Here is a 27,657-nt window from a genome sequence, read left to right on the forward strand (position 1 = left end):
TGGCAGTTACAAATCAGATTCTATCGCTGCCCTCCTGCCGTCCCCATTCACCCGACAAACAACAATCTATGCTGGGCGCTGGACGACAGGCAGGCACCAGGGACCCAGGTGAGCAAGGCAGACAGTCTCCACCTCTAGGAGCTTTTACAATCTCTTCAAGGGAAGAGTCACACACGTGTGTGTGTAATTACCGACTGTGAAACATGGTGAAAAGGAATAGTGCTCGTATGGGGGCCGCCAGCAGGGCACCTCTGAGAAAGAGCCATCTGAGCCGACACCTACCAGATGAGAAGGAACCACAGCCATGTGAAAAGCAGGGCAGCCTACTCAAGGTAGAGGGAATACAAAAACCCCGAGGCAGGGAAGACGCCGTGGGACTGACAGTGAATCAAGGGAGGAGTGGCCTAAGATGAAATGAGCCATGTGAACAGGCCGCAGTCTGAGTGAGGAGTTTGGGGTTTTCCCCAAGGGAAGCCACCGACAGTTTAAAGCAAAAGGATGCCAATCCCAGCAGGTCAGAAGCGGGCGGGGTGGGGGATGGCGCTGGTTAGGGAGATGACGGGCACGTTAGAGCTTGGCGCACTTACCCGGTCGAAGGTGGGTGGGTAATGGGCTGCGAACTCCAGCTGGCGGATGACCACTCCATTCACCGGAACCCTGTTCCGCCTCATGTCCTTCAGGACGTCGATGAGATAGGCGTAGTCCAGCTTCTTGACGGCCGCGTTGATGAGGGTGCTGTAGATGTGGGCGTTGGGGGTCACCTGGGATTTCTGGAACATCACAGAAATGCCATCAGCGAGATGATGGTGGTGGCTGGGACAGAGCGGCCACCGGTGACACGTCGGGCTTGGGGAGTTACCCTGCCAGTCAGGCCTGCTCTGCAGACCAGCCCCCAGGGACAAGAAGGGCAGGACCTTGTAGCAACAACAGGCTGTACGCCCCGCTCCATGTCCCCCGCTCTGTGGGTCCATCCCAGGTGGCTGAGGACCCCGCCCTCTCAGCCCCGAAGAACCTGGACAGCAAGTAGAGGGTTGTTCTCAGAGATAAACAGACTCAGGCAGTAAACCACATCAGGGCAGGAGACTGCCTCCTGTGGTTCACTGCACCCCCGTCCCCTGAGAATTCTGGTACCCTCCCTGCTCCCATCATGGCCTCCATCCCTCTAGAGGGTTGGGGCCAAGACCTGCCCCCACCCCTCAATCTCACCCCGCGGCCACCACCTTGGCGATCGTAACACCCCTGGCCCTCAACGCCCATTCCTGCAGCGCCTCACCAGGGTTTCCTTTCTCCCAAATTGGGCCACTGACCATTCCACACTCGCAGCTAGAGCGACCCCACTCTCCCTGCCCCGCCCCCAACAGCTTACCCTGAGGGCAGAGGCCTGGGCGGTTCAGGAGGGCCCCCTCGCACCACCCCCGCCCCAGCTTTCTTCTTCAGTGCCACGGGGCCTGCCTGGGCCCAGGCCTGCTCACCCTCATGTCTGCAAGCAGCTGCAGGCCATCCCCTGGCCTGCGGCACCCGATGGCCAGGCTGCAGAATGTCTGCAGGTTGGGGACGATTCCCCTCTTTGCCAGGACTGGCAGCAGTGCCTGTGGGGACAGACGTGGCATCACCGTAAGCTGTAGCCCAGCAGCCCTGGCAAGAGCCTTCTCCGCTGGAGGCGCCAGGGCATTGCTCTGCTCCGAGGCCTCGTGGCTCCCTCTGCTGACCACACTGGGCACTGGCCTTGGCCCAGCTCCCCAGGATTCAGCTGCTCTGCGAGTCCTCCCTGCCTTCCAGCCCGCCTGTCTGTAGCAGGTCATCCCTTCTTCGAATGCCCTTCATGTTCCTGCCCCCTCTGCTCCTCTCCCGACCACCACCCACCCCTGCGCTCGGGCCGTCCATGTCCACTGAGCACCAGGGCCTCAGGGGATGGCGGTCCTGTGGTCCAGGGCAGGAGACAAAGCTGACAACAGCATGGGAAGTGCTGGCCGAGGGAGCCCCCGGGCAGGAGCTGAGGAAGAGGATGCCTGCTCAACCTGGCTGGGTCAGGGAGGGGCCCAGGGTGGGGCTCTAGAGAAAGCTGTGCTCTGCTCTGAGGGCCTGAAGGCAGAGGCTGCCTCTGTCAGCTCTCAGGAGAGCCCAGGTCAAAGCTTCTGGCAAAACAGGCATCACACAGAAATACATTGTACGAATGCACAAAAGTCCTGTGAGGGCCCCAACGTCGCCATCTGTGAGACGAGGAAAGCCACAGGCCAGCGGAGCTTCCTGCTATGGTCAGTAAAGAAACGAGTGGATGTGAAGCTCTCAGAACAGAATCAAGCACAGTGAGTGCGAGGAAGTCCATAAGGCGGGGGCGGGGCTGAAGGGTGGCCCCTCTGGGAGGGCGGGGAGTATGGCTGGTTCACCACCTGATTCCCAGGTTTTCACCAGGGGCTCCAGACAGTCTGCGCCCCTCTCACAGGAACGGCTGACACACCTGCCAGGGGAGGGTCTGAGGGGGAAGGAGAGGAAGGGCCCAGCCGGGAGCCCTGTGCCTCCCCCCGCGCCCCTCACCTTCGCCCCCTCCAGGTCGCCCAGCTTGCTCTTCCTCCTCATCAGCGTGTTGAAGAAGGTCAGGTCGGCCTCCACTTGGTGCACGTCCAAGACAGTCAGCAGCGAGGACTCTGCGGAAGTGCCGGGCTCCACCACCTCCGCCAGCAGCGTGAGGGTTTTGATGTCCGGCCGAAGCCCATGCTCCGCCATCTTTCCCAGGAAGCCCTCCAGGCCCCCCATCAAGGCCAGCCTGTCGGCTGGAGTCGTCACGGTCCCAAAGGAGACTACAGCCGAGGGGACCGCCCCCGGGGTCAGGAGGTTGGCCTCCAGCCCCCAGGGAGGCGCTGGGGCTACAGAGGGGAGGGCCACGGCGAGGTCAGGCTCCGCCTTGGTTTCCACCCCAGGCTGGGCCTTGCCGCGGGCTCCGGCCTCCTGAGGATCCAGAGGCCCCTCAAGTGCCTGAGAAGGTTCTAGAAACAGCTGCCTCTCCAGGGCCTCCACGTGCAGCCTGGCAGACAGGCTATTGTCTGCCCCGACCCAGTCTCTCCTCCTTGCCTGCCGCCCACCTGCCGGGGGCTGGAGCAGGACCATCTCCTCCCTGGGCCTCAGGAGCACCGCCGAGGCCACCTCCGGGTCCCCCAGGCCGCAGTCCCGAGCTGCCCCCAACAGCAGGTTGTAGCCGTGCCGGCTCGGCCGGAGCCCCAGGCTCAGCATCTGCCTCCACACCTGCCGAGGAGAGACAGGCCTCACCCCCAGCTCCCGCTCCGAAGAGCCCTCAGCAGAGCAGGCAGCACGAGGCAGCAACCAGTCAGCAAACATGGGGGCGGGGGGGACACGGGAAAGACGCCAGGCTCTGGGCCACTAAGAAACCCAGAACCTGGGAGCCTCCACAGAGCGCCGCTCCTCCCCTCCTCTGGCTCACCCCAAAACCGTGTCGCTCTTGCATCTCTCTGGCTCTCCCAGGCCCTTCTCCCTACTCCCCTGGGGAGGGACAGCCAGAGAGGCTAGGTGCTGGAGGAGTCCAGCTGACTTAAGGATTGGACTCAGCTGCCCTTCCTGAGCGCCTGCTGTGTGCCCTGCCCCACTCAGCTTCCTCGAGAGCACGGAGTGGGCGCGGGCAGAGGGGGGCCTCAGCCAGGAAGAGCGCCTCACAAGCTGTGGGCCCGAGCAGGCCTGTCTCCCCTCAAGCTGAGGTCGTTTTCACCCCTCAGCGAGGAGTCTAGCACACTTGTGTGTTCTCAAGGGGGCAGTCTGACCACGTGCAGTCACTCTGACACCAACCAAGATGCCACGAGATGCCCCACGAGGCTCACTGGTCTCACTGGCTCCTGTCCGCGGGCTCACTGGGAGGCCACGTGCAGCGGCCAGGAGCTCACGTCAAGTGTGCCTACGAGTCAGGGCCAGCCAGGCCCAGGTGGGTGCCACATGCAAGAGGGCCGCTGCCCACCAGACAGGGTCCTGAGGATGGCAAGGGTCTGGGAAGCCACCTCCATGGGGAATACTGACAGAACTGAGGTTTATCAGGGACACAGACGCTATCCCGTGGCAGGAGGGATTCTTGGTTCAAATCCCAGCTCTGCTTCTTAGTGGCTGTGAGACCTTGGGCAAGTTACTCAACCTCCGGGAGCCTCAGCCTCCTCGTCTCTAAAACGGGGCTATGGTGCCCAGCTTGAGCAGTTTAACAAGTGCATGACACAAACTGGCTGCTAGCGTGATAGACTACTTCTCACTAGAACACATCGAGGCCAAAGAGAGGGAGGAACCAGATCCTGTCTATAAAGCAGCCAGGGGATGGCCGGCAGCCACTGTTTCCAGGGGGTCTGCAGAGGAGAGGCACGTGGTCCAGGGCTGTCCCAGATCACTGGGCTCAAACTCTGTGCAGACCAACCCTCTGGGGATCTTGCTGAAATGCCGATCTGGCTGCACGAGGCCTGTGTGGGGCTGAGACCCTGCATTTCTGAGAAGCCCCAGGCGAGCCTGAGGCTGCTGATCTGTGGGCCGCACCTGAAGTTAGAGCTTTTGGTGAGCTCCAGGTCCTTCCCACCCGAGGCGCTGGGGAGGCAGCTGTGGTACCAGTGCTATTCCCGCCTCCGCACTTGATAAGGGGGGAGCTGAGGTGGGGTTAGAGCAGCGCGTCTCAACTTTAATGTCCGTGAGGCTCTCTCAGGACTGAACGCTGACCCCTGGGTCCCACACGCAGAGACGCTGAGTGGGGGATGGGTCGGACATCCTTCAGGGACCGTAAGCTCAGCGGGTCTGGGCCGGCTGCACAGAGAGCCACGGAGCGGAGTGGGAGAGTGTGGGCTGGCTGTGCCCCGACTGGAGCAGCAGCCACGCCTCCTCCGTGTGCCCTCCCTCCCTGCCATCTGTACAACGCAGGGAGCAGCGTGCTCTGGGAAGGCCAAAAGATCACAAATATAAAAACACCCAGCACAGGGCAGGAGCAAGTGCTCAAGTAACGCACACAGGATCATCACTTGCACCCAACACAGGCACACGGAGGGGGAGCAAGCAGGGCAACAGGAGAGACAGGACGCAGGGCCAGGCGGGACAGACCTGCAGGGCGTATCGGAAACCCGTCTTCTTGTCCTGGATGCAGCCCATGAGCAGGTAACTGAAGGTCTCCTCTGTGACCGCATGTCCTTTCTGGATGATTTCCTGGGGGAGGGAACAAAGAGGGCCGGATAAGAATCTGCAGAAGAGCCCAGGACCAGGCCCAGGCCCGATGGGGCTGGCTAAGGGCAGACACCCCCGGTCAGGCTCAGGGCTGTGCCTCTGGAAGAGGTGGGGCTTGACTCCGGCTCCGGGCCAGCTCAGTACCAGCTGCTGAGCAGAGCTAACTGCTGCCTGCACCCCCTCCTCCTCTCCTTCCCAGGCCTCTCTTCCTGGCTCTGCTCTGGTCACTTCTCTGCAGCCTCTCCGCAAAGGCCACCCCAGCAGCCACTTTTAACCCCTGTACATGAGGCTTTGGAATTGCACAGAGCTGGCTTCAAGTCCCAGCTTCACCACTGGCTCGCTGTGGGAGTGTGGGCAAGGCATTATGCTCCCTGGTCTCAGTTTCCTCATCTATGAAATGGGGGCACAGGACTTGCCTTATAGGACCTTTGGAACGACCCCTCAGTGAGCAATGGCTCATCTTCAGCGCCATGAAGCCCACCCTCTGGTACGGCACCACGGAGTCCCATCCAGCGGGACTGCACACAACAGAGCACACGACCCACCGCCTTCACAGGGCTGGGGGCCTCTCTGCCTGCCAGACCCAGGCCTCTGACAACAGGGTCTCATGGGATTCACCTGTGAACCCCAGAGCCCAGTACGGGGCTTGTCTCATCGGCCCCTGAACCTTCCTGCATGAGGAACACAGACAACACAGCCTCACACCCTGCCACGTGGGACTGGCCCTGAATGGGGAGCAGGAAGGAAGCGATGTCCCACCTTAAACACATCCAGGCACATCCTGAGGTCTGCGCACATGGCGGCCATCTTCAGCAGGGAGTGGTACGTTTTCAAGTTGAGCTGGAAGTTTCTGGCCTGAAGCTGCTGCCGTAACTTCAGGGCACTCTGCAGAGCAGAGTCCTTCCAGGGGGACTCAGCACAGACGTTGAACAAGGCTGTGTAGGTGGCATCTGAGGGCTCCAGGTCTCGCTTCTTCATCTGTGGAGATGGGGAGAAACTTGGAGGTGGCTCTGGGATCAGCCCAATGCACAGACGATGGCCACCCTGAGAGGAAGCTAGAGAAGACTGTGCTACCACACTGAACAGGCCTGGGAGCCGGGCCTGTGACAACACAGAGCCGAGTGACACGCAGAGCTGGGCTCTCTGAACCCCTGACTCAGCCCGAGGGGCTCTGGGAACTGACCCTGCACTGCAGATGCTCCAAACAAGAAACCGTCCTCCCCATCGTGCTCAGCAGTCCACCCTGGGACTGGGGTGCTTTTGCAGCAGGGTCTCCCCAAAGCTCCCGCTCTGTGGCCGACCAGGCCACCCTGACTGTTAAGATCCATGGGGTGGATCTGGTCTGGGAAAGGGTGGAGGGGGGTGGTAATCAAACCCCAGCTCCAATGTTTACTACCTGAGGGGTCGTAAGTTAGCTTGTCATTGGAAAAATGGGGGTGATACGGTCACCTCGAAAGGCTGTTACAAGGGAGAGCATCATGGGAGAGAGGCCCCGGGAGCAGCAGCAGCAGCAGCCAGGAGCTCGTCCCTGCAGCACATCTCAGTAGTCCCCCACCCCAGCCCCGCTGAGTCACAAACCCTGGGCTCACACTGGGCTTATTAAGCCCTCCAGGTGACGGAGTTTGAGAAACTCCTGGTAAAGCCAAGCACTCGCTATTTCCCAGAGGAGAGCAACCTGACCGAGGGTAGGTGACCAGCTTTTGCAGAGTGTACAGAACCCTGTTCTCAGGCCATTTTGGGCTCAACTCCCAAGTCCAGCACTCTCGAGAGAGGTAACCTTAGACATGGCACTTCATCCCTCCAGGCCTCAGTTTCCTCATCTGAAAAAGGAAGACGGTGATCCCAACTTCAAGGATGGGCAGATGCTCTGTATGTGTTCACATATTCCACAGAGTGTACTAAGGACTTACTATAGGCCAGGCCCAAATGACGAGACTAGGGCTCCCAAGAATTCTTGCTGGAATAAAGGATGTTCCCAGCTCCTGGCTACAGGAGAAGATGGGAATACTTCTGCTAGAGTCTATGGTCCTCTCAGGCACAGCTCTTTCCTGACTCATGAAGGAAGCAGCTTCCTGGCTCTGAGAATGACAAATACAACACACCCCAGAGGTGGGCGAATGTAAAGTAAAACCACCTTCCAAGAGAAATAAAAGCCCTTTTTCAAAGGATCAGCTTTGGAAGAAAGGTGCACGTGTGCACCCATGTGTAGCGTGAGGATGGGAGCGAGACAAAAGGAACACAAAGTAAATTAACTGGGAGTTAGCAGTGGAAAAGGCAGGGGACCGGTGGGCCCTGCCGTGGCCCGGACAGGCACTGGAGGACGTCCCATGTCATCACGTAGTTATCTGAGATCACCTCCATTTTACGAACGATGAAACTGAGGCTGGAGGGGGTAATGCACTAGCAGGTGACTCATCCAGGATCTGCACCCAGCTCTTTTAGGGCCCCTGGCCCCTGCTGCCCCCAGGCCCATGCTCACGTCATTGTAGAGCTGGAAGGCCTTCCTCAGGTAGCCGGCCCGCCCGCAGCCCCCGATCAGCACGGTGTAGTTGCACTCAAGGGGCTGGAGTCGCTCCTCCTTCAGCATCTGTCTCTCAAACAGGTCCAGGGCCTCTGCCAGCTGGGGAAGAGGGGTGGGGGGAGGGCACAACGGGTGGGACTCAGGGTGGCCTCAGAGACCCTCAGCAGAGGGAGGGAGACTGAGGCTGGGGGACCCTAGCTGAGCCCAAGCTCAGGCCTGCCCAGGAGACAAACACCCACCCTGGGCCTCTGCCACCAGCCTCTTGGTGCCCGTGGTCTGCAGCCATGGGCCTTCGCAGTGGCCAGGAAGGAAGCCCACCAGTCTCCCACCACCTGTGAGAGCTCCTGGCCCCACTGCCATGGGGGAACTCCCTGAGAGGCAGGGGCGATGCCCAGGTGAAAAAAGATCTGAGGGAGGTGAGGGAAGGAGCCACATGGCTCTCTGAGGGAACAGCCAGTGCAAAGGCCCTGAGGCTGGAGTGTGCTTGGGCGCAGAGAGGAGGCTGCAGCAGAGTAAGTGAAGGAGGGGAGATGCGGGCGGAGAGGTAAGGGGAGTGGAGGGCAGGTGGCAGTTCTTGCAGGCTTCATAAGCTATTGTGAGGACTCCGACTTCTCTTTATTTCTCCACTTTTCATTATGGGAAATCTCAAATATACACAAAAGTGAAGAGAATAGTGTAACTACAATGCTTATTAACGTCTGGCCAATCTTGTTTCATCTATACCCTGCACTCCTCCTGCAAACTGAATTTTTGAAAGCAAATTTCAGACATCCTGTCACTTCATTCACCAAAGCTTCAACATATACCTCCAAGAGATTTTTAAATATAAATGGAATGTCGTTATCAATTCCTAAGGAAATGAACATCCCCAGTGTCACTGAATACACTGGGAGAGCTGGAGAGAGAAGTCAGGCCATCTGCTCTCTGCTTTAACGGGATGGCTCCATGCTGCGAGCCCACATCCTGGAAAGAGGTGGAGAGAGCCTCGGGGAGCCCAGAGACAAGTGTCATAATAGCTGAGGGGGGCGAGGAGAAGGCTTGGGCTGGGCATTCAGGGGTTGGCTTGTGAGACGTTAGGACGGGAGAAATTTTGAAGCTAGAGCTGGTGAGAGAAAGAGAAGACTCAGAGATGATGTGAAGGCATGTGGCCTGGGTGGATGGAATAATGGGGTTACCACTGAGTGAGATGAAGAAAGCATAGGGAAATCAAAGTTGGGAACAAAAATTGCAGGCCACCGAGGGTAAGTATAAGGGAGATGGTGAGGAGGCAGCTGAATACACAGATGGGGAGTCCATGGGATGGCCGAGCTGGTAACAGGAAGATGGGACCAGCATGAAGGAGGGGGCACTGAAAGCCAGGAGGCTGGCGGGTCTCCTGGTGCAGCACCGAGGGGGGAGTGAAGACAAAGAGGAGGGAGGAGCCCTCAGCATCCCACCCTTTAGAGATGACCGGAAGGTTGGGCGGCCCATCACAAAATACCACCACGGCATGGTGGAAGCAGGAGCCAGGAGCAACAGAATCCAAAGGTTCCCTACCTTTCCTTCCTTGATCAGGCGTTTGCACTGAAAGAAGTACCAGTAAGGGGTGTTTCTCGGGCCCTGCCATGATTTTGGCTGCAGCTCCCCTTCCTCATCTTCTTCAACACTCTGTTCCTTGAGCCGCAGGTTATACAACTGGGCCGTCGATTTGTGGAACATTCTCCGGGAGGAGTATTTGTCGGAAAGAGTCCCAAAGCTCTCCTCCTCCCCTTCCTCCTGGGTGGCCGTGGGGCTGGGCGGGCCTGGGTCAGAGCTCAGGCTGCCTGTGTTCTTCTGGCTCCGCGGGCCGAGGGGCAGCCGAGAGAGGGAGCTGTTGAAGGATGCTGGCACTAGCTGAATCAGCCCTGCGGCCCTTGGCCACATGGGCCCCTCCCTGCCTCCGGCCCACCTGGCTCTGAGGGGGTCAAGGTGGTGCAGGATGGCCAATCCCATGGGGCGGGGGCCGGAGAAGAGCCGCGAGAGTCTCACGAGGTCCATCTCTGGCGTTCCCCTCCAGGGCCTGGCATAGGTCAGCAAAACAGTGAAAGTCAAAGTGAGTTCACAGTCACAAAAGGCAGAAAGAAGACCGAGAAGGTGGGTACAAGCACGAGCCCTGAGGTTAGAAAGTAGGCCTAGGGTTAGGGTTAGGTTCACATTTCAGCTCCACCAAACAACTATCCTTGAGTCCCTGGGCACTCACTGCTCTGGCCTCAGTCTCCTCGGCTATAAACTGGGGTTAACTATAACATCACCCACACAGCACCGTAGCAATGATTCAATCTCAGATATCAGCGTTCAGGTGCAGCATGGTGAGCACTCGATAGACCTAAACTATTTTTTTTTTTTTTTGCGGTATGCGGGCCTCTCACTGTTGTGGCCTCTCCTGTTGTGGAGCACAGGCTCCGGACGCACAGGCTCAGTGGCCATGGCTCACGGGCCCAGCCGCTCCGCGGCATGTGGGATATTCCCGGACCAGGGCATGAACCCGTGTCCCCTGCATCGGCAGGCGGACTCTCAACCACTGCGTCACCAGGGAAGCCCAGACCTAAACTATTGATCTGTATCACTGAGCCACGACCTAAGTGACTGAGCACTCAAGTCAGAGCTGACTTTGAGCCCTGGCCAGAGCTGAGTGACTGGCCCCATTACTTGACCTTCTTGGACCTCAATTCCTTCAGCTGCAAGACCCACTCACCTTACCACAAGGCCATAAGGATTAAATGAGATGTTTTTAGCATAATGCCTGGGGTTTAATAAGTGTTCAAAAAATTATAGCATTATCATTTATTAGGAAAAAAACACTGGCATTCTGGGCCTCTGCACAGGGAAGTTAACTTAAACATTTCTCTTCTGCAAAATTCATGGACAAATGGGCTTCAGCTGTGCTGTCCAATGTGACTATTGACACTTGAAATGTGGCTAGACTAAATGCAGATGTGCTTTAAAGGTAAATTATACACCAGATTTCAAAGACTTTGTACAAAAAAAAGGTAAACTACACATTTTTTTACATGTTGAAGTGATAATATTTTCGATATACTGGGCTAAAGAAAATTTGAGACTGATTTCACAATCTTTAAACTTTAATGCGGCTACTTAAAAATTTTAAATTACATACGTGCTCACATTATACTTCTATTGCACAGTTAGGCTAGAGAACCTGGTCTACATATTTGAAACACTTTAATAAAAAAATACCAGAATACCCCCTATGAACAGAGCCATGCACTTATTTTGATGGGAGGATATGAATAGTTTTAGTTACTTAAGAAACAATTTGGGGAAGTTTTTATCTACTCTGAGAGCTTTTGGCCCAATTTAAGGACTCTGTCAGTTGACAAAAAGTTTTCCCCCCAAACAGATGAATACTTAAACTCATTCAAAGAAGAGAGAAGAAAGCTCCCTGAATTAAAAAAAAAAAAAATCAGAATAACGAGCATGAACACATTTTAAGATCCGGTTATATTGGAAGGTGGAAAGACCTCAGAGGGGACAGCAGGTTGGACAAATTAATATCTGTGGCCCAGGGAGGGGACTGACTTGCTGGGGGCCCTGCAGCAGTGTGGTGGGCGAGATCCACTAGCTCTGGAACTGGCTGGCTTTGAACCCAAGTCCATGAATAGTATCAAACTTCTCTTGACGAGCACCCTAGTGACACCAGTGCAGAGGGCCTTTACCATTCTGCACCTGGTGAAGCTCCAAGAGAAACGTAATGTGAGCCCGTATGTAATTTTAAATGTTCAAGTGACCACATTAAATAAAGGGTTTACACACGTTAATCAAAATACAGAGAATTTTAATTACTGATATTGATATAGGTACCAAAATGTCTTTAAAACAAACTTATGCTCTATTAGTACAGATGCTTCTTTTTCCAGCGTTAAATAACAAGTCCTATCGTCATGTCCAAGCAGCGACAACTGGAGAAGAGTTTGTCGGAGTTGCAGATACTCTGTCTCCAACCATCATTTACACTCATCCCCATTGGCAATCGCGACTTCGTTTTGGGCAGAGCGAACGCCACTCGGTCAGTCACCGAAAGACTTGCTAAGTTTTACACTGTCAATAAAGGTGTAATTCCTTCCTCCCCAAGTTCTTCAACCCGTCTGGGTTACTAACCCCTGAATTAGAGACACGGGGCCGCCGTCCTCCCTTGGGGGACCAGCCCCTCCCCGGACGCTCCCCGGGACCCTCAGGCCGACCCGCCCCCTCTCCACACCGGCCTTTAGAGCCTCGGTCTCCTCAGCGGACGCCCCCGGCTTCGACTCTGGCTGCGACCCTCGCTGCCCCTCTGGCCAGTCTTCGTCCGGAGCCCGGGCTCCTGTGAGGGTCAAACAGGAACTCACTCCAAGGGTCCGACCCAGTGAACGCGGCCCCACCTCGGCCGCCGAGCCCACGGCACCCCCGCCCCGCCTCGCGTCACCCCCAGTCCTGACCCCGCGTCACCCTCAGTCTCGTAGCCGGCGTACCGCACACCCGGCTGCCCACTCCGGACGACCTCTCCCAGGTGTGCTTTGGCCGACCTTGCGCAGGCGCAGTCCGCGTCGCCAACTCCCGGCGCGCATGCTTTCAGGTGGGCGTTCGGCGAGCTGCTAGCCGGGCCTAGCGGAGCGGCCCGTACTCTGCGCTTGATTGCCGAGTCTGGGCAGGCGAAAGGGCCGGCGCGGGCTCCGGGAGCTCCCAGCATCCCTCGGGCGGCGGCGGCGGCGGCTGCGAGGCGGGGTGGTGGAGGACCGTGTGCTGCGGGGCCGACAGCGGGTAGAGGTGTGAGGGCGGCAGGGGATCTGAGCGGGAGCCGGGCCGGTGTGGCCGCCGCCGCCACCGCCACCATGCAGGAAATCATCGCCAGCGTGGACCACATCAAGTTCGACTTGGAGATCGCGGTGGAGCAGCAGCTTGGGGCGCAGCCGCTGCCCTTCCCCGGCATGGACAGTGAGCGCGGGGTCGGGGCAGGCGGGCTAGCGGCGCGACCGACTCGACCCCGGGACCCCCATTCTCTGGTTCCGGGACGCCCTCCCCCTCAGTTCGGGAGCTCCTCCCCCTCGGTCCCGGGACTCCTTTCCCCCATCCTGGGAACCCACCTTTTCCCCTCATTTGGTCTAGGAGCGCCTCCCTGCCCCGGGGGCTATTTTAAGGCAGTCTTCAGAAGGGCAGGACCACGTCCGGCAGTTGAAATAACTCTTGAATGAAGGCAGGTGTCCTGGTTTGGAAATCCTGCCCTCACTCGCACACACTCCCCAACTACAGGAAAGTACTAAGATATCCCCTTTCCCTACCTCCAGGCCCTCCCACTTTGAGCGCCCTCTTCCTGCTTTCATCAAAACTGGGCCGTTGGAGGAGTCTTGCTGAGGGAAGGACCCACCTACCCCTCTCTGTAGGAGACCCCAGTGAGACTCTCAAGCTCCATTGTTTTCCTAGGACTCGCACTCCTAGGAGCCCCTCCCTCACTGTTTCTCTGGACCCCACCTCTGGGTCATTCATCACACCCAGGCAGCTGCCTGAGTTCCCTTCACTGTCCCGCTTCGCGTGGTGGCTCCTGGCTTCCCCCCCCCCCAAATCAGGTGGGACGGGTGACACTTATTTTTATTTCTTTTGACCGCGACCAGGGATTGAGCCCGGGGTACGGCAGTGAAAGCGCCCGAGTCCTAATCACTGGACCGCCAGGGAATTACCTGGAACGTCTAGCACTTTAAAAGAAACCAAGTTTCATTAATTTCTCTCTTTTCCAGACATACTTGAAATCTAACGCTATAACATTAAACCTCAGAGGGCTCTTAGAGGTCATTGGGTTCAAGCCACAGGTGGGGCAGCTCAGGCCTGGATGGGGGAGGGGACTTGCTAAAGATGGCTCAGCTCCTGGTGGAGCCAGATGAGCTCGCCAGGGTTCTTGACCCTTCCATCTGCAGTTCCTCATGCCATCTTCTGTAACTGCCAGAGGACATGGGCCACAGCCCCACGTTCTCCCCCGTGTCCCAGGGCTGGTCAAGTCTCCCTGCAGCCTCATTCCCCTCAAGTGGCCACACTTCTGATGCACACGTGACCTCTGAGGTGTCCCTCTCACGCTGACACTTCTGTGTGAGACAATGCTTACGCCCAAGAGACATAATTCAAACAGCCTTACCTTATACACACTCAGCACTGTCTCCACTGTACACGGCTCATAAGCCGCTGCTTACGTTCAGATACGCACTCTTAAACCTACTCGTTGATCACTTTGTGCTTTTACGTGTATGTCCACTCACGCATGGGCTTTTCCTGTGTTGATGGCACCAGCCTGATGGCATGGAACCCTCCGCACAGGGCGGCTCTTTCTCTGCCTCCCCGCTCCAGCCTGGAAGCACAGATACTTGAGCCTGTGAGGGCAGGCATAGAGGTGGGGAGCCCACAAACCTGTTCTTAGGGAGGGTCCAGGACATACCTGGCCACAGGTACTGCCTCAGACTTGGTAAGCGTCGTCAACATTCACTGCCTGCCTGAGATCATGGTCAGTGTGTTAGAGGCCAGGGAGGCCACAGCTCTTCTTCCCCCTTCCCTGCACTTCAGTCCCATCTTAATATGGGGAAGTATCAGTTCTAACTGATACTTAGTTATGCCCTGAAGGCATACTCCTTTATCCTGTCTGCCTAAAACCAGATCCCCAGGACTCTGGACTTCTTTTGGCTTTAGGGAATGAAACGACCTTAACCTCTGAAAAGAATGAAGGCCCAGAAATACTCTTAAATGATACGTTTTTTTTAATGTAAGACTTCTCAGACTTTTTGAAATGCAAATGAGTGACACCCCTGTGACTCCCACCACTGGAACCTTAAATCTGTCCTAGCAAAAGCTGCCTGCTTCCAAGAAGCCAACGAATCTCTTGCAAGTTAGCAAGGAGAGGCACGTAAGTGGGCTTCAGAGATGGTGTCGGTGGGTTTCCCATGATGCTAAAATGCCTGTTGATAGAGAAAACTGTGTGGGAAGGCACGGGCTGTTTATTCTGGTGGCCATGGCAGGTGAGTCCCTGGGCTCCTTGGGACAGCCGTGGACCCCACTGACTTCCACTGCGCTCAGCTTTTATTCTCCTGCTCCCCTCACCAGGACCAGCTCCATCTGTGGAAGCAGAAGATTGTGCTCCTTTAAATACTGTGTGTTGGTATTGCATGTTAAGAGCAGTCCTGCTCCTGTGTCTTCAGTTTATGCTCTTCCCTCCGGAATAGCTTCTCCGAGGCACCTGCCTCTTCTCTGGAGCCGGTTCCTCCTCAGAGCCCCCATCCGCTTGTTTGTGCTTCCTGTGAGATCATTCCCTCCCTCTGCCTCAGGCTAAAGTGCCCCTGAAGTAGCCCTCTGGGACGTCTGAGCGGGGAGTAATGAATTTCTGTGATTTTGCATTCCATCCTTCCTTCCCCCATCCACTCCGAACTCCTTGAAAGCATCTTGCTTATAGGAGATTCTCAGAAAGCCCTGAATAATGACTGGTCTCAGCGTGGATATCTCATTTTGTAGGGAATAACTGAAGTAAGGAGCTTTTTCCTTGCTAGATCAGGCTTAGCATTTTTTTGCCACTGTTTCCTGTGCCTTGACCCCTCCGTGGGTTAAAGGCCAGAAGGGTTCCCTCCCCATCTTCAGATGTCACCAATAGCAGTTACACATCGCTTTGTTTGACACCTCTTCTTCTCTCTGCAGAGTCAGGGGCTGCTGTCTGCGAATTCTTTTTGAAAGCTGCCTGTGGCAAAGGTAAGAGACCCCTGGCTCCCGACATTCCCCCTGAGGCGCCTTCCACCGCCCTGTCCCCGGCAGACTCGCAGGCTCTCAGGTCCCTGGCTCACCCTGCTTTCTGCACACTCACGGTGTCCCTAGATGAAACTGTGGTCCAGATAAGCTAGGAACGTGGTGGGGTGTTCTGTCTGAGACCTGGAACACAGGCCTGAATCTGGCTCTGAGTCTGCCTTCTCACCTCACTTTCTCTGTAGCCACGAGCTGACCTGTGACATGGACAGAGGCCCCTAGCCCTGAGGTGTTCAGGAACTTCCTCAAGGTCGTAGAGTCAGTGAGTGGCTGAGCCCAGGCCTTTTCTGATTCTACGGTGTACACAAGCTCATGTCCTCTGTGTACTGTCATCAAAAAACTCCGTGATAGTGTGTCTCGTGGGGTTCTTGTTCATACTAACTAGGTCCCAACACAGGCAGCATGAGCCAGACTCTCTGTTGATTCATAAGACGTACCGCTGGGTGGGACCCTACGTGCCATGTATAGGTCTGGGCATTTTTCTTCCTGTAGCCAAATTTATTTGGAAACTAAATTTTAATTAGAAGCTTGAATAGGGCACACAGAATTACAGCAAGGGGATGGTTTTAATGGATCATTTGGGCAAGTTGTGGTTCTATAACTCAAGTCATTTACCCTGCCAGGTAGATCAGCCAAGTTGACCTCATGCTCTCTGGTCGGAACATCATTCCTCTGCTGGGCTCCTGGTCTCATTCCCTTGTCTTCTGCCTTTCTGACCCACCACCTTCTGTTAGCACAGCCATCCTTAACACAGGGCACTACGACTGTTTCTGTGTTAACTAATACAGTAGCCACTAGCTCCGTGTGGCTGTTCAAATTTAATTAAATAAAAAATGCAGTTCCTCAATCACACTAGTTGTATTTTAGTTACTTAGTAGCCACGTATGGCTGGTGGCCGCCATGTTGGACAGCATAGATAGAGAACATTCCTATCATTGCAGAAAGTTCTGTTCAGTGGGGCTGGTCTGGATCTTTCCCAGACACAACCTCATTCTGGTCAGGCCTTCCCAGTAGTCCCTCCAGGTCACCAGTGAGAAATGTGACTTTCCCAGGGTATGGCTCTGTCCTATTTGGGTGATTGATTGCTCAGGTTCTACAGAAGGCAGACCTCCCCCAGTTTGTATACGATGCATTTCTTCAGTTCTGAAGTTGATTTCTTTCTTACTTGTTGGAGGCTGAGTGGGCACTTCTTGGGGTTTGGGGGTTTTTTGGGGGTATAGTTGCTCTACAATGCTGTGTTAGTTTCTGCTGTATGGCAAAGGGAATCAGCTATACGTATACATATATCTCCTCTTTTTTGGATTTCCTTCCCACTTAGGTCACCACAGAGCACCGAGTAGGGTTCCCTGTGCTATACAGTAGGTTCTCATTAGTTATCTGTCTGATACATAGTAGTATATATATATCAATCCCAATCTCCCAATTCATCCCACATCCCCTTTTCCCCCCTTGGTGACTGTACATTTATTCTCTACATCTGTGTCTCTATTTCTGCCTTGCAAACAGGTTCATCTGTACCATTTTTCTAAATTCCACATATATGCGTTAATATATGGTATTTGTTTTTCTCTTTCTAACTTGCTTCACTCTGTATGACAGTCTCTAGGTCCATCCATGTCTCTACAAGTGACCCAATTTCGGTCCTTTTTAGGGCTGAGTAAGTGGGCACTTTTGACTAGAGATAGAGCCCACCCGGAGTCCAGGCTTCTGCTGGTGGTCCTCTTTGCCTTCTATCTTCTTTTTTTCCCCCGGTACGCGGCCTCTCACTGCTGTGGCCTCTCCCGTTGCGGAGCACAGGCTCCGGACATGCAGGCTCGGCGGCCATGGCTCACGGGCCCAGCCGCTCCGCGGCATGTGGGATCTTCCCGGACCGGGGCACAAACCCGTGTCTCCTGCACTGGCAGGCGGACTCTCAACCACTGTGCCACCAGGGAAGCCCTGCCTTCTATCTTTTAGGGCTGTGTTTCTCAAACCCCAGTCTTTTACGACCCTACAAATTTTGCCACATCTGTGTATCACCGGGAACTCTAACTAAATTAAGAAAAACACTCCCCCCTTCCTCCCCACCTCCCTTAGGCTTCTTAAGTTTCCATCTTATGGAATATCTGTGGGATCATGATTTGATGTTTTATATTTTCCCAAGACACATTAAAATAAATCCATAACTACTGAAACTTAAAACGTGTGCTCACATGCTGCCGAAAACACACTGCCTTCTGCCAGGGCAGTGGCCACCTTCCAGGACACGCTGCTTTCAGGGGCCGCCTGGGTCCTCACACCACACCCACCCACCCCCGACCCATCTTCCTCGGCAGGGGGCATGTGCCCGTTCCGCCACATCAGCGGCGAGAAGACGGTTGTGTGCAAACACTGGCTGCGGGGGCTGTGCAAGAAGGGGGACCAGTGCGAGTTCCTGCACGAGTACGACATGACCAAGATGCCCGAGTGCTACTTCTACTCGAAGTTCGGTGAGGCGTGTGGCAGGCTCCCGGCACCCAGACCCCCTGGGTAGGGAGCCCCGGGAGGCTCCACCGAGCACCAAGACCTGGGGGTTAAGCAGCTACTCAGGCGCCTGTGATGCCTGCCGACCTCAGCTGGCCCTTCAGTTATGGGCAGTTGGGGTTATTCCCTCGTAACCCCTGTGTCTTCCTAGTGCTTCTGTGTTTTGAGCGCTGGCAGGTACTTTGGGAAGTCAAGGCTAACCCCGGTCTCACAGTGGGCGCAGGAACAGGGCAGCTGGCTGGAGGCCTTGTTTCTGCTCCAGTGGACCTTCTCTCTGAAATCAGCTGCTTCCGGAGTGGCAGCTGGTTGCCCACCAGGCTTGAGTCGGTTCCTTCTCTCTGGAAGTGTGATCCTGGGTAGTAGCTTGTCTGCCCTAAATACCCTCTTAAGAATAGCTGCCCCAGGGCTGTCTTCTGGTGGCAAAGAACCGCCCTCTTAACCTTGAAAGTGAGATTGCCTTTGTTTCTGCTTAGAGGACGCGTGGCCTTAGCTGAGCTGAGTGAACTGTGTGGAGAAGCCAGGGCGGTGGGGCTGGCACAGGGCCCGGTGGAGCTGATATGCTCCGTGATGGAACTAGACTCCCCTGCCTCTGCCCTGGGTGAGGCTGCCCAGGAAGAAGCCCTGTTGGTCAGGATGAGGGTGGGCGCTGGCCCCAGGACTGCCGGCCTCAGGGCCCGGGCAGGAGCCGGCAGGAGGCTGGAAGTCTGCTGCACTCTTTGTGATGGGCCGAGGAACGCTGGGCGTGTGGCACGTTTTCAGAGCACTGTTGTCAGAGGAGATGTTAATTATTTCAGCAGCCCAACAGGCTTGGCCTGCTGGCTTTTTTTTTTTTTTTTTTTTTTCCTTTTTGCGGTATGCGGGCCTCTCACTGTTGTGGCCCCTCCCGTTGCGGAGCACAGGCTCCGGACGCGCAGACCCAGCGGCCACGGCTCACGGGCCCAGCCGCTCCGCGGCATATGGGATCCTCCCAGATCGGGGCACGAACCCGTATCCCCTGCATCGGCAGGCGGACTCCCAACCACTGCGCCACCAGGGAGGCCCTGCTGGCTTATTAATGATAGTTGTGGCTTTTTTTGTAGAGGCAACATAAGCTGAGAAGTCACAGCACAGACAGATAGGAAACAGGACTCAGCTTCCCAGCTCCCCACCCTCTCCGTCCTACCCATAGCAGCATGGGAACCAGTAGCGGAAGGGGCAACAGCTTCTCCATGGGAGCCGTCTCCCATCTGGCCCCAAAGGCAGGAGCCAGCCCTCCTGGGTGGACTCCCGCGGGCGCCTCTGCAAGTTGGCTTGGGTTCCCACCTTCCCTGCTGATGGCCCTGGGCCCCACTGCCCTCCAGGCCTCTGTGACGATCGGCTGCCTGCACTTCCCCTGCAGAGCCTGTCCTGGTGCAGACGCACTGTCTGCAGCTCCTGACACTATTCCACTGGTGAGGGTCCCCCTTCTAGGCACTGGAGGGACAGTGGTAAAGAGGACAGACGCCATCCTTGCCCCGTGGTGCTTTTACTCCAGTGGCCCAGGGGAAGAAGCAGCTGATTCACCAGTAAGACAAAGAAGAGAATTCACCATAAGTGCTCTGAAAGAGACAAACAGCAATGGGGTCACCTGAAGAGATCTTGAGGCAGTGTGGTCAGGGACAGCCTCTCTGAGCAGGGGAGACCTGGGCTGGGGGCCAGAGGCTAAGAAGAACCCCTGGGAGGCCAGTGTGGCTGGTAAAGGACTGGTCTAGACCCCATAGGGACTCGTGGGTCTGGGAAGGAGTGTGCTCTGAACAGCAGTGATCAGACTGGCCTTTTGTGTATAAATGGACTGAAGGTAGTGCAGCCGCCCAGGTCGGCAGTACCTGTACTTGGCTGAAAGATGCTGGTGGCCAGCTGGGCCCGTTGCTCCTGAGAGGAGCTGTCATAAAGGCTTTATCACATTCTACTGTAGGGACCCAGCTGTGAGTTCCCAAATCTTCCCCACTTTTGTTGTAAAAGGTAGAGTCCTCAGGCCTTTCCCCTGTCCCATCAGAGCTCATCAGAGTGGAACGGTAATTTGCTACTGGTCTCAGCTGATGCATTTGCACATCTGGGCCCCCCACATTGCCAACACCTCCTTTGGGTGAGGGGTGGAGCCGTGAGTTGTTTGATGAGTGTGTACCCTATGCCCGCCTCTGTCAGTGTCATTGACCCTCAAGGCAGCACGGACATCTCTGAGGGAAGGACTGTCACAGCCCACGTACGAGTCAGGTTACTGAGGCTCTGAGACACCCTGCCCTGGGTCTCAGGGCTCGCCAGGCCGGGACTGGACAGCAGGCCCACCTGGCCCTCTTTGCTGTACCGTGGCCCGGCCACAGGTGAAGCACGGGTGGGTCTGGGTCCAGCTCTCCCAGGTGGACGCATGTCTGGGCTTCCCTGCAGGGGAGTGCAGCAACAAGGAGTGCCCCTTCCTGCACATCGACCCCGAGTCCAAGATCAAGGACTGTCCTTGGTACGACCGTGGCTTCTGCAAGCATGGTAGGTGTCCGGGTGGCTGGGCTGCCTGGCCAGAAGCCAGTCCTCCCTCCCTCTGCCCACATGACCCTCTGCTTGTCCTGCCTTTTCCTGCAAAACGTGGCGTTAGGCATTGGGGGGCTAGTGAGTCTTTTTCACACCAAGTCCCTTGAGCCTCCCCAGGTTCCCTCTGGACCGCATTCTCACCCATATTTCTGATGAGGAGACTAGTGTTTGAGAGGGTGTGTACCCTGCCCGCTGGCCTGCTGAATAAGAGGCAGAGCCAGCACTTGAAGCCCTGTTTTTGCTTTCTGCCCCCAGGCAGCAGTGTGGGCAGGGCTCTGACTGGCAGAAGGGCATGAGGGCATCCCCTGAAGAGGGGACAATCTGAGTGACCCTGGTGCTTGGCTCCACAGGCCCCCTGTGCAGGCACCGGCATACGCGGAGAGTCATCTGTGTGAATTACCTCGTGGGATTCTGCCCGGAGGGGCCCTCGTGTAAATTCATGCAGTGAGTAGCCAGCCCCTGCCCAGGCCCTGCTGCCCCCTGTATCTCCCCATCAGGGCTTTGATCACTGGGTAGTGTCAGCACAGGGTCTGGGACAGGGGTGGGAGTTGGGGAGGGACCACCACTGCTTCCTGAGCGGAGGTGGCTCTGCCTAAAGCAGGGTAACCTTTACTGTGTCCCAGACCATCTAGGACTCAGATGAAAGCTATGGGCCCTGTGCTCCAGAAAAACTCAACGTACATGTGACCTCAGATTAAGAACCTGTGCCCTGAAGGAAGGGAGCTTCAGTTTCGGGGCCTCCTATATGGAGGTTCATAGAACCCTCACATGTGAAAGGATGTCCCCATTTCACACATGGGGACACGGGCTCGGAGCTCAGCCGCTGGTTGGGGGCAGGTGGTAGCTCCTGGTCAAAGGCAGATCTGTGACCTCTGGAGCCCAGTCCTTGCGCGGGAGGGCTCGGCACTCCTCTCCTGGGTCTCGGTGCACCTCTGTCACTTTAGGTGGTTGTGGGGTGGCACTGGGACCGTAGAGTAGTGTCCCCCCTGATCCCCTGTGCTGTCTCCATCCATGCTGCTGACACCTGCATGGAAGCAGAGTGTCCTGGTCACTGCCACGTGGTGGGCAGGTGGCTTGTGCTCCTGACTTGGTCCCACTCCCTAGATGAGAGCCTAGGAGCCTACAGGTGGCCCAGGATTCCTCCGTGTGGGGTGGTGGTGGAGGGCAAGTCCCCCAGACCTCTGCCGTCAGAGGTCTTAACACTTGAGGTGCCCCTGCAGGGAAGGGTGTTTGTTGGGAAGGCCTTCTGTGTACAAAGCGCCTCTGGAGAGGCTCTGCCAGTACCAGCTGTGTTTCCCTCCTTTCTCTGAGCAGCACTTGCCCAGGCTCACAGCTAGGTGTAGACAAAGCTGGGTCTGAGTCCAGGCACATTAGATCTGTCTTCGCACCACCCTGAGCACCAGCACCCGCCCTACGTCCAGGTGGCTCGTGTGGCTCTGTGCTTGGCTAGAGGCTGCTTGTGATTTTCCTGGGGCCAGAACTCGAGAACCCCGCCAGCCTAGCTCCTCTCTCACCTCCTCTTCTCCTCTTTTTCCTGTCCCCTTCTGCCGCTGGGTGACCAGCCCTAGGTTTGAACTGCCGATGGGAACCACCGAGCAGCCCCCACTGCCGCAGCAGACGCAGCCTCCCGCAAAGGTACCGTGCCCCGGGCCCGTGGTGCTGCCGGGCCTGGCCGCACCCTGGCCGCAGAACGCTCAGTGCCCCCGCCTCAGTGCGGGGCCTGCCAGAGACCTGGCTGGAGATCATGGGAGGAGGCGGGAGAGGAGGGGAGTCACCCTGGTTCCTGCTGAAACTCCAGGGAGTGGAGCAGTCTGCACCTTCTCTGGGCTGGAGGGCTGTCTGCTGGAGCCAGACGCCCACTGGGCTTCTCTTCCCTTCTTGCCTGGCGAGTGCAGGGCGGCGTGGGCGCCACACGTCTGCCGTTCTTGCTTGAGGTTCAGACCCTTCCCTCTATAAACGGGACTCCCAGCGGGGTGGGAGCGGAAGTGTGGCTGACTGGTTCTGTGGCCGGTGCCCGACTGCAGGGGGGATGCTGGGAACAGAGGGTCGAGGCATCAGCTGGCTCCAGTCTCCTAAGCGAGGGGATCCCACACCCCAGCAGTGGGCTGCTCCCCTCCAGCATGAGGAGAAGGAAATGCCATAACGAATGGGAATCTGCAGCAGTGACTCCCAACCAAAGGTGCCTTGGGTTTGGTTACAAGATGCGGGCAGGGGCCCAGAGGGAGGCTGGCCAGGTGTCCTAGGCAGGGTCTCAGCAGGCTGAGCAAACTGCCCACCAATCATGAAGCCTCACCTCTTACCCGGTTGGACTCTGAGCCCTTTGCCGGAGCCTGCCTGGTCCTCCATGCCAGAGGCCGAGCTGCCAGGAGGGGATGTGGCCACCCTCGCAGCATTGCCTGCCACCTTGAGGAGGATGTGGGATGAACCAAAGAGAACTCCTGTCAGAGCCGGGCATTCCCGCGTATGGGCGCGGCCGTGACAACCTGGAGTTTCCAGCTTAGGGCTCCTGCAATGACGGGGCCACAGCCAGGGACCCACTCAGTCAGTCGGCGGTGGCCTTGCTGTCCAGGCCCAAGGCGCCCCCGTCCGCCTTGCTCACGCGGCTCCCTAGCAGAGGGCCCTCTCAGCCCCTAGACCGCAGGTCAGCGTGTCAGCCTCCGACTGTTTTCTGTGACTGTTGCCCGCCGTGTAGGCTCTAAACACCTGGCTGAACCAAGCGTTCATCCTGACCTGAAGCTAGAACCTCACAAACAAACGTAAGGCCTGCTCATGCCCTTGCCCTGCCGCCCCAGAGACCGCCTCGTCTCTTTGGTGTTTTGTTTTCTTTTCTTTTTCGTTTTTGTGTGTCTGCATGGTGTTTTTCGGGCAGCGGCTCCTGCCACCGTCACCAGACGTTTCTTTTCCACCTACTCTCCTGAGCCGGGCCACCGTGGAAGCCCTTCCTGCCGGTCACGGTCATGCGGGAGAAGTCCCGCCCTCTTTTCTCCTGTCCCCATTGGTAGTCTGCGTGCACGTGTTTTCCGCAGTAAAACCGTGTTGTATAACTCTTTCCAGCAAAGTAACAATCCGCCATTACAAAGGTCGTCCTCCTTGATCCAGTTAACGAGTCAGAACTCTTCTCCCAACCAGCAGAGAGCCCCGCAGGTCATCGGGGTCATGCAGAGTCAAAACAGCAGCGCAGGCAACCGGGGACCCCGGCCGCTGGAGCAGGTCACCTGTTACAAGGTGAGTCCCGGGGCTGGGGGTGTGGCAGGGGGTCTTCACAGTCAGTGGCCATTCCCTCATTCCCCAGAGAGTTAGCTGATTTTGAAGGATGAAGACATCTTTGTTTTTGCTTATTGGAAGAGTAAAACTGGGCCACTCCGGTGAGCTAGAGACCATGCTACTTCCGTCCACAACACACTAAGGCCAGGTGAACAATAAAACACACACTGTTGAATGAAAGGATTTTGCTTGCAAGAAAGGGATGGGAACCTTCCAGAGGCCGGGAACGAAGTGGGAGCACGAATCAAAGGAACAGAGTGAGCCCTGAAGCCTCTGGGTGTCCTCATATCCCAGGTGGGCACACCCAAAGGAAAGGGACAGAAGCTTTAGGCCCTCATGGGGAGGAAATGGAGTAGAACCTCCACCCCCACCCACTCGCAAAACGGGACGTTCAGGGAAAGGGTAAACTTTTTAAAAACTTACTGGAAAACTTGTCCATCTCACTCTCGGCTCAGGATGGAAAGTGCGGGGAGAAGAGCCCTTCTGAGTTTGTCGTCACTGGCAGGCCCTTCCTTGAGTCTGGGCCTGTGTTCACAGCCTTGGTGAGGGCCAAAAAGCCACAGACTTGAGTTTTCTAATCTAAAACAGCCCCGGATGGGTGAGCCCCTGGCACCCGACTTTGAGAAATATATTCTCAACCCAGGCCACACAGAATTCCCACAACTAAGGTTCCCCAGAATGAGCTCATAATAAAAATCGTAGAAGGAAATAAGCACCACCATCAGCAGAAACCAACAGAACTAGACTCACAAAGATTTCAGATATGGAGATTATTAGATGAAATACAGAATTAGTACATGCTTTCTGTGAAAACTTTTATGATACAGAAGTGTTTAGCATACAGAGTGTTGCCCTTTATTCCCACCATTTTCCTAAAAGAGCCACTTTACTCAGCTGATCTGTTCTCATGTTTTGTTTTCAATACCCCTTTGCACTCCACAACTCCTACAGGGGACTCCACTCAGAGAAGTGCTCTTCTAAACTTTTATTCACATAAGCACAAGGACAATATATATTTTAATATAAATAGGGCCCTGGTATGTACAGTGTTCTGTAATCTCTTTTTCCTTATAACATTCTGGATCTGTGTTGGCATAAGTAACTCTAATGTATTTCATAATTTTACCAGTTCTCTGTTGGTAAACAGTTCTCCGTCGGTAAACTATTAAGTTATAGTTTTTGCTGCTAAAAATAGTGCTGAATCTGACAAACATTTGTGAGCTCTTGTCTGGTGTCTGGAGCATCCATGCCTACAAGTAGAAGGGCCAAGTCAAAAAGCATATGCCTATATTGTTCCTAGAACTTGCCTTTGGGGAGGGCTGAGCCACTGGTCACTTCCCACAGCCATCAGACACTCACTGAGCACCTGCTCTGTCGGCTCTGCGGAGAAACCCACTGCTGTCGCTCCTTCCCGGAGGGGTCTGGGTTCTGAGGGAGGGGAAGGCAGGTGCCCAGACACCAAAGTTAAAAGTGCCCACGCATGTAGGGAAGGCCTCCCAGAGATTGCTGAGCCTGAGTGCTAACAGGTGAGGAGAGTATGGAAGGGGGCTGTGGAAGAAGGTGAGGGGAAACCAGGCAGTTCTCGGGTACAGTGGGGAGACTCGGGTGTCCTGAGTCACCTGAGCTGTCCTGCCTCCTCCAGGACTTGTCGGCAGGGCCTCTGAAGCAAGCTCTCCTGAGTCCTGGAACCTTAGAAAGATGGAGCTGGGGGTAGGGGACGAACCTAACAACCTCTTCCTACCACGGGCACAGTTGACATTAAAGCCATCTCGGGGGAATCCTGATTCCCCAGGACCAGCTGCAGAGGCCAGTGGACAGGCCAAGGGCAGCAAGCGGGGCCACGGAGTCCCTCCCTCTGGTTGTCACATCTGCCAAAGGTCCAGCTGGCAGCTACACAGGCCACTCGTCCACACGAGTTACACCTACAGATCAGAAAGACTTGAAAACATGGGGACTGTGCAGTCAGGGGAATAGAACAGGCCAAAGCCCCAAGTTCCAGAGCAAGGAAGCAAGGACTGGGAGGGCTCTGGGTGGGTTAGTGCGGGGTGGGTGCCCCGACCTGTCTCCTGACCCCTTGTTCAGTGCTCGAGGCTGCCATTTCCTTCCTTATAATTCCCTTCTGCTTTCTGAGGAGTAACAAGAACTAATGAGGAGAAGCTAAGGAAGAGTGGATAATCAGCCGGGACAAGTCAGGGTCCTGCTAGGTTTTTTGAAGTGATTCTACCGGGTCTCTTCCCCAAGTCTAATCATTGTCCTGTCTCTGATCCTGTGACCCAAACCTGGCCCAGGGGTAGCTTAGGCAAGTATGCACGAGCCAGGAGGGGAAGATCTTTGGGTGCAGCCCACCCTCTGTCCACGCAGTGAATCCCTGAGTTGGGGGAGGAGCCTGGTGGCTTCTGTTTCGTTGCCGCCTCCCGTCTCAGGGGAGTCCCAGAACTGTGCCTTAGAGGTAAGTGACTGGCCAGCCGTGCAGAGGGGCTTGGTCCCTGGAGAGGCGGGAGAGCTGTGGTGCCACGGGCTTCTCTTCACCCCGCCCCCCACCACAAGAGTCTGCCGTGGCCTGTGTGCTCCCTTCCACCTGCCGAGGTGCTGGCCGCGGTTTCTGTGCCACTCTACCTTCTGGAGCTCCCTTTCCCTCGTGTTTGAATGAAAATCTGTGCCGCTGAGAATTTCAGAGTCCCTGCTCCCAACCTGGAATTTAGCGGGTGCTGCCTTAGTTGAAAATTGCATTTGAAACAATGTGGTTTTTTTTGTTTCCTCCTTCCCTTCCTGCTGTTCCCAGTGTGGTGAAAAAGGACACTACGCCAACAGATGCACCAAAGGGCACTTGGCCTTTCTCAGTGGACAGTGACAGCAGCTGGAGCCAGCTCAGAGCAGCCCGAGGGGCCCCGTTATCGGGGACCACTCTGGGCCATCCTTGGGAGTGTGCATTTAACTGTTTGATGCTGGTACAACTCTGGCTGGAGCTGGCAGGCAGGCATACTGGGTTTTATTCGGAGGGGCTACGTCTGTCAGTTTCCCTATCGTTTTGCTGTAATCTTTTTTTTCTAAGGGGGACATGTGCTCCAGTTCGGTCCCTCAAGTTGGGATCATGTTTGTCTAGGCATCAAGGCCTCCCATCTGGGACTCTGCACACCACCCTCTGGGGAGGGAGGATGTTGTGGGGAAGGGCTTGTGCGCAGCAGTTCTATGAGGAAGGTGGCCCTTCCCCTCAGGGCCTCCTTAAACACCAGGAGCTGCTGGATCATTTAAAGCTGTGGCCAAGTCACGCCTGCTTCTGCCCTGTCCTGCTGAACCAGGCTGTGCCTATCCATGTGATTTGAACGAGACAGCCCTTCAGAGCAAACTCAAGCGTGGACTCGCCTCTGCCGGTCCTGTTCCAGGGTGGCAGCAGTTGAGAGGACCGTGTAGGGCTCTTGAGTGGGATGGCCTTTTTCCTCTGGGTTTATTTTCTTGGGGCATCTGCTCAACAGTGTTTAAGGTATACCTTAAGCTGGGGCTGCAGACACCTTTGAAATGGACGATGCAGTCCATCTGTGCACCTACCTCCTGCCCCATCAAGCATCTGTACCGTCAGACACCTTTGGCCTAGAGGAGAGGACCCTGCCTCTGAGCCTGGAAATATGAAACTGGCACCTACAACCTGCTGGACAAGTGGGCCTATTCAAGTTCAATTACAAGAACAATTTTTATGAAGTTTATTAAACCTTGTTTTTTAAGCTCCGTCTCATTACTTCGGGGACTCCATGCCGAGAGGATTCTTGCTACTGGCTGCATTAGCTGCCTGGCACGAAGCTTTGACATTGGTGCTCGCTTTTCCTCTTTTGGTGAATGTGAGCCTCACGACCGGAAGTGAT

The 27,657-nt window shown here is 56.0% G+C and overlaps 2 protein-coding genes across 11 annotated transcripts in view; one reads left to right on the forward strand and one right to left on the reverse strand.

Moving 5' to 3' along the window:
- Positions 1–12,371, reverse strand: part of PTCD1 (pentatricopeptide repeat domain 1) — a 16,509-nt gene extending 4,138 nt beyond the window's left edge. For 3 of the 6 annotated variants that reach the window (XM_060079061.1, XM_060079065.1, XM_060079066.1), the window contains exons 1-9: positions 12,176–12,370; positions 11,953–12,050; positions 9,248–9,749; positions 7,670–7,810; positions 5,950–6,168; positions 5,071–5,172; positions 2,536–3,240; positions 1,473–1,589; positions 588–770 (exon numbers count right to left, since the gene is read on the reverse strand). In XM_060079061.1, coding sequence (XP_059935044.1) covers positions 588–770; positions 1,473–1,589; positions 2,536–3,240; positions 5,071–5,172; positions 5,950–6,168; positions 7,670–7,810; positions 9,248–9,727 — 1,947 coding nt within the window. In that variant the 5' untranslated portion in view covers positions 9,728–9,749; positions 11,953–12,050; positions 12,176–12,370. Of the gene's footprint in view, positions 1–587; positions 771–1,472; positions 1,590–2,535; positions 3,241–5,070; positions 5,173–5,949; positions 6,169–7,669; positions 7,811–9,247; positions 9,750–11,948; positions 12,051–12,165 lie in introns of all 6 variants that reach the window. The other 3 variants (XM_060079063.1, XM_060079064.1, XM_060079062.1) reach the window with 3 other exon arrangements.
- On the forward strand, positions 12,315–27,519 carry CPSF4 (cleavage and polyadenylation specific factor 4). Of its 5 annotated transcripts, none has more exons than XM_060079072.1 (8): positions 12,347–12,661; positions 15,392–15,442; positions 17,809–17,961; positions 20,399–20,494; positions 20,887–20,980; positions 22,099–22,171; positions 23,591–23,761; positions 26,583–26,743. In XM_060079072.1, the coding sequence occupies exons 1-8, from the start codon at positions 12,559–12,561 to the stop codon at positions 26,649–26,651; spliced, it is 810 nt and encodes a 269-aa protein (XP_059935055.1). In that variant the 5' UTR covers positions 12,347–12,558; the 3' UTR covers positions 26,652–26,743. The 5 variants fall into 5 exon arrangements, with proteins under 5 accessions (XP_059935054.1, XP_059935058.1, XP_059935055.1 ...); XM_060079073.1 differs by having other exon boundaries at positions 12,357–12,661; positions 23,666–23,761; XM_060079074.1 differs by having other exon boundaries at positions 12,358–12,661; positions 23,669–23,761.
- Positions 27,520–27,657: the final 138 nt, after the last annotated feature.

The sequence above is a fragment of the Mesoplodon densirostris genome, chromosome 16 (genome assembly GCF_025265405.1).
Source record: "Mesoplodon densirostris isolate mMesDen1 chromosome 16, mMesDen1 primary haplotype, whole genome shotgun sequence".
Lineage (NCBI taxonomy): Eukaryota > Metazoa > Chordata > Mammalia > Artiodactyla > Ziphiidae > Mesoplodon > Mesoplodon densirostris.

Excerpts from the sequence above, each read along its gene's own strand:
- CPSF4 (XM_060079075.1), top strand. The coding sequence starts at position 12,559 with ATGCAGGAAATCATCGCCAGCGTGGACCACATCAAGTTCGACTTGGAG. Across the intron at positions 15,443-17,808 it reads GAAAGCTGCCTGTGGCAAAG|GGGGCATGTGCCCGTTCCGC; the intron begins GTAAGAGACCCC and ends CTTCCTCGGCAG. Across the intron at positions 20,495-22,098 it reads CCGTGGCTTCTGCAAGCATG|CCCTAGGTTTGAACTGCCGA; the intron begins GTAGGTGTCCGG and ends CTGGGTGACCAG.